The 15,178-nt window shown below is 27.6% G+C and overlaps 1 protein-coding gene across 1 annotated transcript in view; it reads right to left on the bottom strand.

Annotated features, from left to right (window-relative positions):
* Window positions 1-12,371, bottom strand: part of LOC105620972 (allantoinase, mitochondrial) — a 36,258-nt gene extending 23,887 nt beyond the window's left edge. Inside the window, exons 1-3 of the mRNA XM_012202446.1 lie at window positions 12,189-12,371; window positions 11,959-12,128; window positions 11,744-11,858 (exon numbers count right to left, since the gene is read on the bottom strand). Coding sequence (XP_012057836.1) covers window positions 11,744-11,858; window positions 11,959-12,128; window positions 12,189-12,371 — 468 coding nt within the window. The remainder of the gene's footprint in view (window positions 1-11,743; window positions 11,859-11,958; window positions 12,129-12,188) is intronic.
* Between the last annotated feature and the right edge of the window lie 2,807 nt (window positions 12,372-15,178).

Raw genomic sequence — 15,178 nt, 5'->3', positions numbered from 1 at the left:
TCTACTTCTACTACCTACCTACCTACGTCGTGTTCTACGTCTACTTACTTATAGTACGTAACACTACTATATATATATATATATATGTATATAGTATATATATATATATATATATATATATATATATATACACACACACACACACAATATATATATAATTTTTTTTGAAGGAAAATTGAAACGCAAAAGATTTAAATTTTTAATTTCATTTATTAAATTTAAATTTTTTGCGGCACGAACTTTCCAAACAACCCAATATATATATATATATGAAGTCTTCTTCTTCAAGTGCTACAATATGTACGCTGTTACCAGCACGTGTAGGAGTCTACCTCTCATATACTTGCGTGCCTACTGATCATACACAAGGTATATGGGGATCTACAGTTTAAACACGGATTTCAAATGGCAATTTTTGATAGGGAGGTTTCTAACTCGTTATGATAGTAACAATATCAGTAACGTTATATAGAATGTAACTAAAGTAACGCCCACTAATCATACAGTGCTATTCCTAATAAAAAATTAAGTTGAAAAGTCCTCTATCATTTTGCAATTTTCGCAACAGTTAACGAGATATTAATTTCTAAATATTGTCAGATAAAATCGATGTATAAGATAAGTTTAAGATATCTTTTCGTGTTCTTTGTGAAATACTTTGAAGATTTTTCTTAAAGAATTCTTAAAAATATCTTAAAGCTGTCTTATACGTCAATTTTATACATTTTGTTCATTGAGTAACTAAAAAAAAATATTGCGAAAATTTTCGGTTCTACAGGGGATCGAATTTAGGCTCTTTAGCAGTAGTAGATGCGCTGTCTGCTACCACGCTCGCGCAGTCATATTTCATATACGAAATAATAGATAATATTGTAATTATAATCGTTTGTACAAGTTACAAGTGTTATGATATAAGATACATATTCCATGTAATGCATTTATTGCATTTAAATATTGAATCCAATTATGTACTTTGTATGTTTTGGACATAAATTCCACTCGCTAAAAATACCGTATATCCTAAATATTTAAAATACAAGACAATAGAGACTTTTTGTAATACCGTTTATCCAGATATGGTGAATACTAAAGTCAGATTATGTTCTTTTTAATAATTAATTAAGAAAAGGATAACATGACTTTTTCACTGTATCTGAATTCACGTTATTACAAAAACTTTCTATTATCAAACTGAACAAAAAGTATAAGAGCTAAATACTTGTTTTTTTTTTATATTCCATTGCTAATTATCCCTCTACTTAAGTGTCACCAAATAACATAAAGCTTCTTGTAATCCTTCTATATAATCATTTTATGTGGATTATGATATATGACTGCGTTACTTACTACATTGACAAATTGATTCAATTGTCAATAATTTTATTAATATTAATAATAAAAAAACTGAAATAACACAATACTATAACACAATACTAATACAACCTAAAAACATATACTAGAGTGATTGTGCCAAATAGTCTCACTCTCTTTCTATTTTTCCTGACTTGTGTCATAAATCCTTGCGCGGCATAAATCCAGAAGTCGATATTTCATGTGTACGACGAAGAGATCCGAAGACTTCTCTTCTCTGTCCTCAACAACCAATCAACAGACTTGAAAAGCCTTGTTGTATCACACATGAAATATCGGGCTTAATGTGTGGCAAAAAATTGCACAGTGTGTGCAGATATATATATATATATAAATTGAAACGTGTATGGCAGAAAATTGTACAGTTATAACCGTTTTTTGCTATACACGTAAGCTATTCAAGTAAACTTGCACAAGCAAACTTGCGCCAATATATTTGACATATGTAGCTCTTACTCTAGATAAGTTTTCTAAATTGTATATCACTTAAATTTCTTAATTGTTATTTCAGTATAATTTTTATTAGAATATCCTATTATTACAATCAATTTGTTGCATACGAGATTAACAGCATTAACGATCATTAGGATATATTGAACTGAATTAGAAGATAGTATTCTAAAAAAATTCTATCTTACGCGAAAAATTATATTTTACACGAATAAATACGCAATATTTTATACGAGTGAATATGCGATTAGTGTAATAGTGTTACACAATTTATAGAATGGCAAAAATATAGTGATAATTACGAAATATGATATGTTTAAGATTATTAATGAAAAAACATATTTTTTGCAAAATTGCACAGTTATAATATATTTTTTAAGTTCAATGTTTATAATAATCCCTTTGACAATGATGTTGATATATCGCTTCTTAACGAATCTTAGATATTGAATTTAGAGTAATTATAAATACTTTATGCCGAATTTTTATTACTCTACTGCTATAACTTTAATGGGTATAAGCATAATGATAGATACCATAATGATACATGCATCTTACATTTGCTCATGTAATTTATTTTTAATTTTCGGGTAAGTATATTACGTATACGATAGATACTTGGATCGTTTTCAGAAATATTTCATAAGAATAAATGATGAAGAAGTTATGAGATTATATATAATTATATATAACTATATTATATATAATTATATATAACTTTATATAATTAATATATATATATATCATACATATATTAAAATAAAAATAACATCCAATGATAGAAAATTGTTAAGACAAATTATAAAAATATATTGGTTTTGCGTTCTCTCTCTCTCTCTCTTTTTCTCTCTCTCTCTATCATACTGTTTATTTTCATCAACATTATTGGATGTTATTGTTTTATTGACATTTCGAAAGTCAAAAATAATTTCAACTTCTCATATATTTATTTATGATATATATTTATACTTAATTATATACAGACTATTTTTTTCCGGGCAAGTAATGAATAAAATGTAATTGTTATTTTAAATATACTTTTTTATATATAAAACATAATTAATAACTTAGAATAATTAATATTACGCTTAGATATTAGCATTATATGATAATTGGAAAAATACGCAAAGTTTTTGAAACTTCTTATCATGCTTGTATATTCATATTCATCATTAAACTATGAAACGAGTTTTGGAACTATAATAAGGTATTTATGTAAAAAATATCATCGATTTACTTAATAATCATTCTTTTTAATTATTACTTTAATGAAATTATTTATTATGCTCACGATATTTATACGAAGCAATAGAAAGCTATTGGAATACATTTACAAGTGAATTGAGTATTCTTAAGAATTATTCTCTTTTATCGCGAAAATTTACAATATTTTATTCGAGTGAGTACATACAAAGAATATATATAGATAAGTTAGTACTATATGTTAAAAAATATAGATATAAATTTAATAAAAAAACTTCGTAAAAAAGATTTCTTTTGTTGACAGAATCAGATGTTTATATAATTTTTGTATTAAAAATATTATTTATTCATAATTTTGCATAAATTGTATATATAAATAATAAATATACAAAATATATAAATATATAAATATATAAAATATATAACAATGTTTTTACTAAAACTGCAGTTACATTATACTTCATGACAGCAATATTTATAATAATTCCATTTAAACCGATATTACTCAATATTATATTGCCTCTTAATGAATCACGACCACGATTTTTCGTATTGCCTATTGAATGGAGATAAGGACAAGTATTTCATACCAATTCTTTGCAATATGATTACAGTTGTGATGGGTATAATTATTTTGGTTAGTATCGAAACTATATATATTACTCGTACCATTCATGCTTGTGGTTTGTTCTCAATCATTAGGTATATGTACACAATTAACTTTTCTTTTGATTCTTCTGTCCAGAAAATCGTAAATTTTATGAGAATTAATTTTTTTTATTTCGCAGTCAACAATTTGTGAAAATAATGTCAAAAGAGGATATAGAAGTTAGTGAAAATATTGAACATGGATTTTCTATGAACAGCATTGTACAAATTGGCAAATGATATACAAGAAATATGTTATATGTTTGAAGAAATATCAATTTGTTTTAGAATAAAGAATTAAAAAAGAATCTTTTGTAATAGTCTGCATAATACATTTGTAATATACATATAGATTAATATATTAATATATTATTATTCTTTACAGATTTGTCGATATATTAAATTCAATGTATCGAATAGTGGCATTAATATCATTATTATTTGCTGTTGTAGTTATAAGTCTGGTTGGAATTAAAGTAAATATCATAAGCTATTATTTATAATATATATTATATAATATATATATTTATATTATTATTTATATTATTATTATAAGCTATTATATTTTTTATTTTTTATACAATAAAAGGAGAAAATAATTACAACTTATATTTATTAACTTATATTATATTAATAAACGTTAAATATTTTTTTTACAATTAACAAATATTAAGAATTAAAAAAATTTATAATATATTAAATTTTTTATATTGTAGATTATATACATATTTGATCAATTTGAGAAACTATTAAAATATATTATTGTAATCATAGGCTCATTATTGCAGCTCATGATCCTATGTTATCCTGATCAAAAATTATTAGATGAAAGTCAAAATGTGTTCTACTAAATATAAGAATTTTACTATTTTATTTGCATTTGATATTTATCATTAATGTTGATAGAAATTCCAGATATAAAATATTAGTTGTCATATGTATATTCAGGGTTGCACATATTTTAGATATATTATACTTGATTTTGAAATATAGTTTTTATATTTTGTATTTTGTATTTCAAGTACTAAGATTGACAATATTTTGTATTTCAAATACTTTAATGATTGATGTATTTTATTTAGCCTTGTATATATTTTTATGCATATTTTAAATAAATTTATTTTTCCTATTTAAAAAGTTTTGAATATATTGTTTATAAATATTGTATTTCGAAATAAGTATAAAGTTTTATTTTTTCTTATGGCAAGATTTTAGGTTTTTATTTCTTTATATTATGCATAAATTAGTTATAAACATATATATATATATATATATATATATATACAAACAAATATACAATTATATATTATACAGTTTATGTACATACAAATTTTCTGAAGCTTCCTTGAAAAGATAATTTGTAATTAATATATATATTTGCACGCATTTTAACGGAAAGATTATAATAAAAAGTGTACATATGCATATGTAAAGGAAAGACTCCTATGAGATACTGAGTTCATTTTGGATAAATGCTAGAAGTCTATGGGCAGAATTTAAAAAAATAATAAATTATTTTGAAGGGAATTTAAAATAACGTTATAAAATTTAATTCTAATTCCATTTTTTTTTAAATTAAAGAAATTAATTTTTTTAAATTAAAAAGTGAGCAAATCATAAAGTCAAAAAATTGTGCTCCTAATATGAGATACTCAGAGAAATCGATAATAAAACGCAAAATATATTAGTATTGCAATTTTAAACTTTATTTCTAAAATGCAAACAAACAGCCAGCGTGAGTGAAAAATGAGCATGTAATAGATTATACTTAGAATTCGTCTTCAGATAATTGAAATCGAGCATCGCAGAAATAGGCACTCGACGTTATCCTTTTTATTGTATAATAACATTTACTCTTTAGCAACGATTTTCACTATACATAGGCGTATGAATTATTTCATATTAGAAATACCCTGGGTATCTCATATTACGATTTTCACACCTTATGGTTTTACGATCATCAAATTTAACTTCTAAAATTAAACAATTCAACATATCCCATATTTTTCTATTAGTACGACCTTACTTTATCACTACATAAAAAATTTATTGCCAAATATTTATTTATTAAATAATAAACAAGGTTTAAAGTCTTATCTCAATGAAACTTGAAGACGTCCAAATTCTAAAATCTTTTTTTATAATGACTTTTTTATACAGACATGATCTAATAATGAATTTTCTACTAAGTAGTTTTCAATTTAAGAGCAATAAATTCATGATGGAACTAATAAATAGCGTTTATTAGTTTAGCAGAAACGCCGCTATATTAGGCGCCTATCTCATAATAGGAGGCTTTCTTAAAATATATGTAATATATATATATATATATAATAATAATATATATAATAATAATATATATTATAATAATATATATAATAATATATAATAATATATAATAATATATAATAATATATATAATAACATATATGTATAATAATATATAATAATATATATGTATAATATATAAATACATATAAATACATATAATATATATATATATAATACATACAAATATTATATTTTCTTATAATAAGATATAATTATTTCTAAAAATCTTATGTGACCTTAAAGTTTTATTATTTCCATAGATATGCTGTGTGATATACATTCTCACCGAGATTAAAATCGCTGTTAATTACGACTCTTCATAGAAGTTTTATACTTTGTGGTTTAACAGCTGGTAACTTATTTTCATCATCAATGGCGACTTTTGTTGCAGTAAGTGCAAAAATTTTAAAATTTTCTTGCAAAGAAAACAATTATACATCTGTATTTGATTTAAGGTAGTATGAATGGGCATATCCTACTTCACAACATTCTTATCACTCAAAAATTAATTAGTTCTGTACATTTTATAGAATGTTTTTAGTCCTGATATAATGTTTGCATAATTTTTAGTGACCATGTTAATTAAAGATTATTTAGATTCTAGCAAGTATGTAAATATGAAATCAGAATTTATCAATAGATGGCTGTCAATGTAGTTGCCATCAGACGGCGCCAATGACGCCATTTCCTTGTTCTGACATCTGACAAAGATTTTCAACTCACAACAATACAAGTTCCATACAACAATATAGTTTGTAACAGCGTTGAACATGTCGAATTTTGTGCCTGGAAACTACGATTTGCGGAGCATTGATTTTCTGTTACCATTTGAAGAAAACTGCTGCAGAATCGCATCGAATGCTTGTCGAAGTTTACGGTGAGCATGTTCTTGGTAAATCACAGTGTTTTTAGTAGTTTAAAAAATTCAAAAGTGACGATTTTGACATGAGAAACGAAGAACGTGGAAAACCACCGAAAAAGTTTGAAGAGAGCGAATTGCAAGCCTTATTGGATGAAGATGCTCAAACTCAACAACTCGCGGATCAATTGAATTGACACGAGAAGCCGTCTCCATACGTTTGAAATCCATGAGAAAGATCCAGAAAATGGAAAAATGGGTTCCACATGAACTGAATGAAAGACAGTAAGAAAACCGAAAAACCACTTGCGAAATGCTGCTCGCCAGGTACAAAAGAAAGTCATTTCTCCATCGAATTGTGACTGGCGATGAAAAGTGGATATATTTTGAGAATCTTAAGCGTAAAAGATCATGGGTAACTCCAGGCGAACCATCGACATCGACTGCAAGGCCAAATCGCTATGGATGGAAGACAATGCTTTGTATTTGGTGAGATCAGAAAGATGTGATCTATTATGAGCTGCTAAAACCTGGCGAAACCGTTAATACTGAACGCTACCGACAACAAATGATCAATTTGAATCAAGCTTTGTGTGAAAAACGACTGGAATATCAAAAAAACACATAGTGATTTTGCTTCATGATAACACTATCACACACAACAAAACTGGTCAAGGAAACGATTGAGGCATTTGATTGGGAAATACTTTCGGAAATGCGGTTTACTTACCAGACTTGGCTTTGTCCGATTACCATTTATTTGCATCGATGGAACACGCACTTGTTCAGCAGCGCTTCACTTCTTACGAAAATGTACGAAAATGGCTAGATGACTGGTTTGGCTCAAAAGAGCAACAATTTTTTTGGCGTGGCATCCACAAATTGTCAAACAGGTGGAAAAAATGTATATAGCTACCGATGGGCAATACTTCGAATAAAATATTTTTTATGCAATCATTTTCATGCAATAAACGTGTATTTTCTATAAAAAAATTCCGATTTCATATTTACATACCTGGTATTTAACAAAAAGCACTTTAAAAAAAAACCTTTTAAAATATTTGTGACATTTGCGATTTTATTGATCACAATTTGTTTTAACTGTTATAAGCATAATAAAAAAAATCATAAAAACGATAAGAGCGCAGGATGCGTTTTCACTTTCATGATAAACAATGTTACTTCATAAAAATAACACGTTATCGTTATTGTTTCTAAAAAGAAATTTGTTACTGTTAGTTACAAAATAATAATTCGTTATTTTTTGTTACTTTTTTGTATATGTAAGAAAGTCACTGCAATATACACTCCACTGTTGTAATCAATTGTTTATACGAAACCGTGAATTATTATTAAGATATATTCACGAATGAATTTTCTAATTCTTTTGATTTATTCTTTTGATCGTTATAATTTAAAAAATTTTTATCATATCGCGAAAATTTATAATATTTTATTTGGATACGCAATTACTGTTACACAATTTTTGAAAGAATGGCGATAGCAAAAATAGTGAAAATTACGAAATATGATCCGTTTAAGATTATTAATGCAAAAAACATGTTTTTCGCGAAATTGCATAGTCATGACGTACTTTAAGTTCAATGTTTATATGTAGTAATCTCTTTAACAGTAACGTTGCTACATATTAAATCACTTTTAACGAGTTGCGTTCATGAATTTTAGCGATGTTGAATTTAAAACAGATACAAACGAATATTTTTTGTGTCAATTTTTTATTACACTGCTGCTATACTTATGATGAATAATCGTTATAATATTAATATATAATATTAATATATAATAATACTAATAATTTCATGTGTACTCATGTATGTATTCTTGGATAAATGTGTATATATCGCAGACAACGCATACGATACACATTTTGATAAATTTTTGGATGGAGATGGCATTTTAAGAAATATTTCGTAAGAATCGTAAGCAGTGAATAAAACATTGATACAACATAAGTAAAAATGCGAATGTGACTTGAAAAAGCATTGAATTCTGTCGAAAAAATATATCAGAAAATATATTATGTGTTAATTTAAGAAAATATTAGCTTGTGTTAAACACTTTACTTTAAGTGTAAAGCCGAACTTTTCAACGCCATTTTTCTCAAGACTTATACAGATAAGTGAGGTAAGTCCGATAAGTTTTGATAAAGTTTTGATTCATGTGTAAGTAGAGCAGACTAAACTAAGTCCGAAAAGTCCTCTAGAGAAGACCATTTTGTACAATTTTTACAATATGACGAGATATGCACATAATGAACGAAATATTAATTTCTAAAGATAGACGGTAAAATCGATACATAAGATAACTTTAACTTTAAAATTTCTTTTAGAGTTATTTTATGAAATGTCTTAAAAATATGTATGTTTTTTAAGGGGATCTTAAGCTTGAATTCTGATGAAGTCATCAGAGGTCGCGCCACGCGCCACGCATCAACATATTTTTATATATTATCACACCAATATCTCACGCAATCTACGATACACGCAGTCTCACATTCTTGTCAATTTTCGTATAACAAATTCGTTGCAATGAAGCGTCTAATTCTAAGAACTCGACGTTGTATTTGTTCGTGCAAACTACGTGTTTGTGAATTATTATTTTGTAAGTAACAGATTGCAAAACTTTCGTATCAAGCAAATGTTGTCACGACTTGACAGCTTGAGATGCCATGTTATACTAAGAAATAGTAAAGTATACAATTTTGAAATTTTTGATCTTTCTCAATGAAGATAAACTTCATCTACAAACACGTATTAATGCGTAATATACTTTAATCTTGGAAAAGGCTTTTCGAATCCTGTGGAAGAGAAAGAAGTATTTGTTATAACAAAAATTATATGATTAGTCGGTAATACAGACGGCTTTAGGATCCTCTTAAAAAACGTTTAAAGATATCTTAAAGTTGTTTTATGCATCGATTTTAGAAATTCTATTCATTAGATAACTAAAAAAAATTGCGAAAATTGCAAAATGTGGTAGAGGACTTTTCGAACTTAATTTAATTCGCTCTATCTACACACAAGCGCTTTGTCAAAACAAACTTCTTATCGAATACCTCGTATATATCATATAATGTATCATATAATGTAATGAGTTGACTTAATTGGTTGATTGACATTTTTTTGTCGATACATCAAACGGTGTATTCTTCTTATAGTATCATTGATTGATACAACTTAATTCAAAAGTCTAATTTGAATAAGAATTAAATAATGATTTTTAAAAAATAAATAGTCCCATCAAATAATTAACAGTAATATAACTGTTTGACATTTGCTGGATGTCGTTTTAATAAATTCCTAAACATAAAACAAACGTTATTGAATTTTGTATAAAGTATAATATTATAACATATAAAAAATATTCTATAAATTAACATATAAAATTAACATATAAAATTAACATATAAAAAATATTCTAATAAAACATTGTATTATATCATTATGTCAATTTTTTGAAAATATTTTTGATTTTTATTACAGATCATTTATACGTTAGATCAACTTGACAAAATCAGATTTACGTTTATAATTATGGAAGTACTGCAACTGATGATCCTGTGTTTATTCTTGTAAGAAATTAATAGACAAAACCCAGAATGCATTTTAAGCGTGTAATAATTATTTTATATTCTTAAATATATTTATATATTACATACACATTTACAAATGTATTTTAATATACAGGGTGTCTAGCGAGACTAACAATAGAGTCTAACAATAATTTACAGGAAGGTCTTTGGGACTAAACTGAGTGGAAAAGTCCTTTACCATTTTGCAATTTTCGCACTCGGTATAATTTTGTTAAAAGTTATTTCAAATAATAAATTAATAATAAATGAACTAATTTCAATAAATTAGGCTTTAATTGTGCATGTGTTAATATTCTTCTGTCCACAACATAAGAACAAATTTTAAAGTAAAATTCGTCAAAATCTTAATGTTTATTTTGGAATTTTCTTTCAGATACTTTGAGGAATACTTATTTCTATCGAAATATTAAAATCATTAACAATTGTAATATAACTATTTACAGAAGTATTATGCCACGTAGTTACAGATAATTTATTTCTAAACAAAGTGTCTTAAGACCGCAATGTGAATACACAATAAGTAACGAAAAGGTCTTATCGATCTGAAATGGATGCTAATGCTTAAATATTTTAATGTGAATTTATACACATCCCATTTTACTGTGCGTCGTAATCATTTTCAGTCTTTAAACGGAATTTTAAACCAAACTGGGATAGTACAATAATATCACAAATTAAATTCAAGCAATTTAATAATTGATGCTAAGCATCCTAAAGAATAAGCATCTTAAAAAGCTGTAAATAATTTATTGGGACATATATCGGTCATGATTTGATTTGAACTTTTCTACATTCCGTGATGGATGTCTTAACCATTTCGACTAGTGTTGTGAAGTTGGTGGTGATATTTTGTCACAACTTTTGACAATAACTAATATATAATTAAGATTGTTTAAAGACTAAAAATAATTCGGGCATGCAGTTGTAGAATTGAATATGTAGGTCAGACCGATAAGACCTTTTTGTTACGTTATTGTAAATTATTTCCGTTATCATGGTTGATTTATGGCGCGATAAATAAGTACGAGGTTTCGTTAATTGATATGCGGTTTATGGAAAATGATTTATACGTTTTTGTATTCGATTTGAAGTTGTACGAACATGTCTTATTTTACAACATTTCTGTGGTTTAAAGATTAATTTATTCGAATTTTCGAAAACAACTTTAGATCAACTTTAAGACTATTATTCTTTGAAGATAATTTTATGTATGTTCATATGTATTTCGCATGCATAAATATATTTATCTAAAAATTTACAAGACATACCTGATTTCCTGGTATCACACCGCCCCAAAATGCAACGTCTACAAATGTTTTCGCATACGCTTCCCTTGCTTTAACTTTGAGATTATCCAAAGTAGTAGTAGGCGGGATAGAATTTCTATATCATGAGAAAGATTAGTATATGAGATAGATATAGTATGTGTTTAAAAATAATTTTATCGTTCAGACAATAGTTATAAGAGAATATAAATTGTTACAAGGGCATATCCGCGATTGTAGTAACACCGCCAGCCGCGGCCGCTTGTGTAGCGGTGTGAAATCCTTCCCATTCGATTCTTCCGGGCTCATTTACGTGCACGTGAGAGTCTACTATTCCAGGCATTAGCACTAATGAGCCGTAATCATTAAACACAATGCCGGGATATTTCTGAAATGCACGTCGATTCGCATTTCGTCTCCTGTCTCAAATAATTTATACGGGACTTACCTGTGATAAATATCGTACAACATCTTCATTAGTGTCGTACAATATTTCCCGTATTTTTTCATCTATTACAACCAATGTAGCCGGTTGAATACTATTCATAAAAACTGTTCTTTGAGATACAAAAGCACAAATTCGGGAATCTTCTTGAAATTGCATGTTTGAACGTGCACTGTCAAGTATCATTAGGTAGTAACTGTGAGTGCAATGCGCAATTCGTATCTATAAATACGTACTTATAGCAGTGCCGCCGCTGACGTACAAGGTACCTTTGCGCAAAGGGAATTTTACTATACCTTTAACATTTTTATTTATCTTTTAAATAAGCGATATTTTTTTAAACAATTGTTTAAATATCTTTAGAGAAAACGCAATTTTTTATTTTTTTAGGATATTTATTATGTTTTATTACTTTTTCTCTATTAGGAAAAGTGAAAAGTGAAAAGTGTTATTGAAGTTATTAGAGCAATTTTTCATTTTTCACTTTTTCCGCTTTAGAGAAATTATTACATGATCGGTATCCTGATGCTACAATAGCTTGACATGGCTTTATATATACTAAATTCATTTTAATAGCATGGGTAACAAACTACTATCCGATGATAGTAGTTTGTTACCCATGCTAGATTTTGTAATGCAGTTTTTCTAAATTGTACAGTACACATTTCGAAAAATATTAAATCTCATAGAAGCAAGCACATGTAATTAATATTCGGAATGAAAAATTGATTTTTTAAAAAGTTACTACTGGTGGCCCCCTTTAATGCATCTTTGCGCAGTGCACAATTTGTACACCTTGAGCCGACTCTGGTTTGTAATTTAGAATAGAATACCTTATCAAGTGGCAGAGTACATAGATAAGCACAAAAATATAATGCCTTATTAAGCGGCAGAGTACATAGAGATGTGACATTGTATTATACATGTTGATAAAAATATAATGTCATTGATGTGACATTGTATTATAAGCATGTGATAAACATAATACAGTATTATAAATAAATATTAATATTGATAAAATATTAATAAATAGATGCTTAATATTGTGTAAAAATAACATCGTTTCTTCTCAAGCTGTACAAATATTTGAAATCGACCGAATAGGTATTTATTAATAACTCAGCCTGCATTAGAAAGTATTGAGAAATAAAAAAAATTCGAGTGATTGCTTTCCATTAATATTATTCTTGTATTCTTGATTATTTGTTGTGTTACGCGACATCAGCACGCATATGTCACTCCGAAGAGGTGCACGAAATTATATTCTACAAACGAAATTATAGCCTATAGCTTTCGAGACACTAATAATATGATCTGCGCTGTGATGATGAAATGACATCCTGTAATTTTATAATTCTACCTAACTTTTCAACTCATGCCGAAATCGATCGATATACTGTAGCTTATACTCGCGCTCCCTCATTTCTATTACAGCTCTCAGATAAGTAGAAACGAATCATGCTAGTAAATATACTTCGAGAGTATAATGTCAATAGAATATTTTTGTCGTGCTTGGGACTTTGGCCATTTCAACGTAAGCTCGCGAGACGTTTGTTACCAATGTTCTGTTTTATACTTGAAATAAGTTACTTACCATTCGAGGTAATACGGTCATTGTATTTTATTTTCTCAGTACATTCAATTAATTAAAATGTCTCTCATGCCAAAACAATATTACTTTTTTTATATATCTGACAAATTGTAAAATTAATTTATCCGTAGATATTAACATTATATATTAATAGATACAATGGACAAGTAATTTTTGAAAGTCTGTATCAAATGGTCGTAACATTGGCTTTTCTCATAAAGTTTTTAAATCAGATTTGGAACCGCGACAAGGTAAGTAATCAAAACCGTTTGAATTATATTATAGACGTTATAGATATTTATAACACAGATATTTTCACTTTCTTCGTTAAAATAATATTTCCTATACACATACGAGATATTCAAAAGTTTCAAAATTTGTCTATAAATAAAAGTACATTATATAACTTTATATATTCTTATCCATCATCACTTTCAAAGTAGTGAGCATACATGTCGATTTAACTACTTCACGAATGGAATTCATCATGAAAATATTTTTTAACGAGTAAATTTAAAACTGCTTCAATTTGATTCTTTTTTGCAGTGATAAAATATCTGTTTTTAACTTAATTTTTATCTTGAAAAAGAGAAAGAAATCTCGAAGGGTGATTATATAGAGAAGATTTAAGGTAGTGTATCAGGTATGTAAATATGAAACCGGAATTTTTTAATAGAAAATACACGTTTATTGCATGAAAATGATAAAAAATATTTTATTCGAAGTATTGCCTATCAATAGCTATACATTTTTTCCACTTGTTTGACAATTTGTGGATATCACGCCAAAAAAATTGTTGTCTTTTGAGCCAAATCAGTCATCTAGCCACTTTCGTACATCTTCGTAAGAAGTGAAGCGCTGCTGAGCAAGTGCGTGTCCCATCGATGCAAATAAGTGGTAATCGGACAGAGCCAAGTCTGGTGAATAAGCCGCATGCGAAAGTATTTCCTAACCAAATGCCTCAATCGTTTCCTTGACTAGTTTTGCTATGTGTGATGGTGCATTAGCAATGAAGCAAATTCACTTTGTGTTGCCTTTTTTGATTTTCTGGTCGTTTTTCACACAAAACTTGATTCAAATTGATCATTTGTTGTCGGTAGCGTTCAGTATTAACGGTTTCGCAGATTTTAGCAGCTCATAATAGATCACACCTTTCTGATCTCACCAAACACAGAGCATTGTTTTCCGTCCATAGCGATTTGGTCGATGTCGATGGTTCGCCTGGAGTTACCCATGATTTTTTACGCTTAGGATTCTCAAAATATATCCACTTTTCATCGCCAGTCACAATTCGATGGAGAAATGACTTTCTTTTGTACCTGGCGAACAGCATTTCGCAAGTGGTTTTTCGGTTTTCCTGCTGCCTTTCATTCAGTTCATGTGGAACCCATTTTTCCATTTT

The sequence above is a fragment of the Atta cephalotes genome (genome assembly GCF_000143395.1).
Source record: "Atta cephalotes unplaced genomic scaffold scaffold00031, whole genome shotgun sequence".
NCBI lineage: Eukaryota > Metazoa > Arthropoda > Insecta > Hymenoptera > Formicidae > Atta > Atta cephalotes.
The sequence above is the reverse complement of the archived record's forward strand: the minus strand, read 5'-3'. Positions and strand labels throughout refer to the sequence as shown.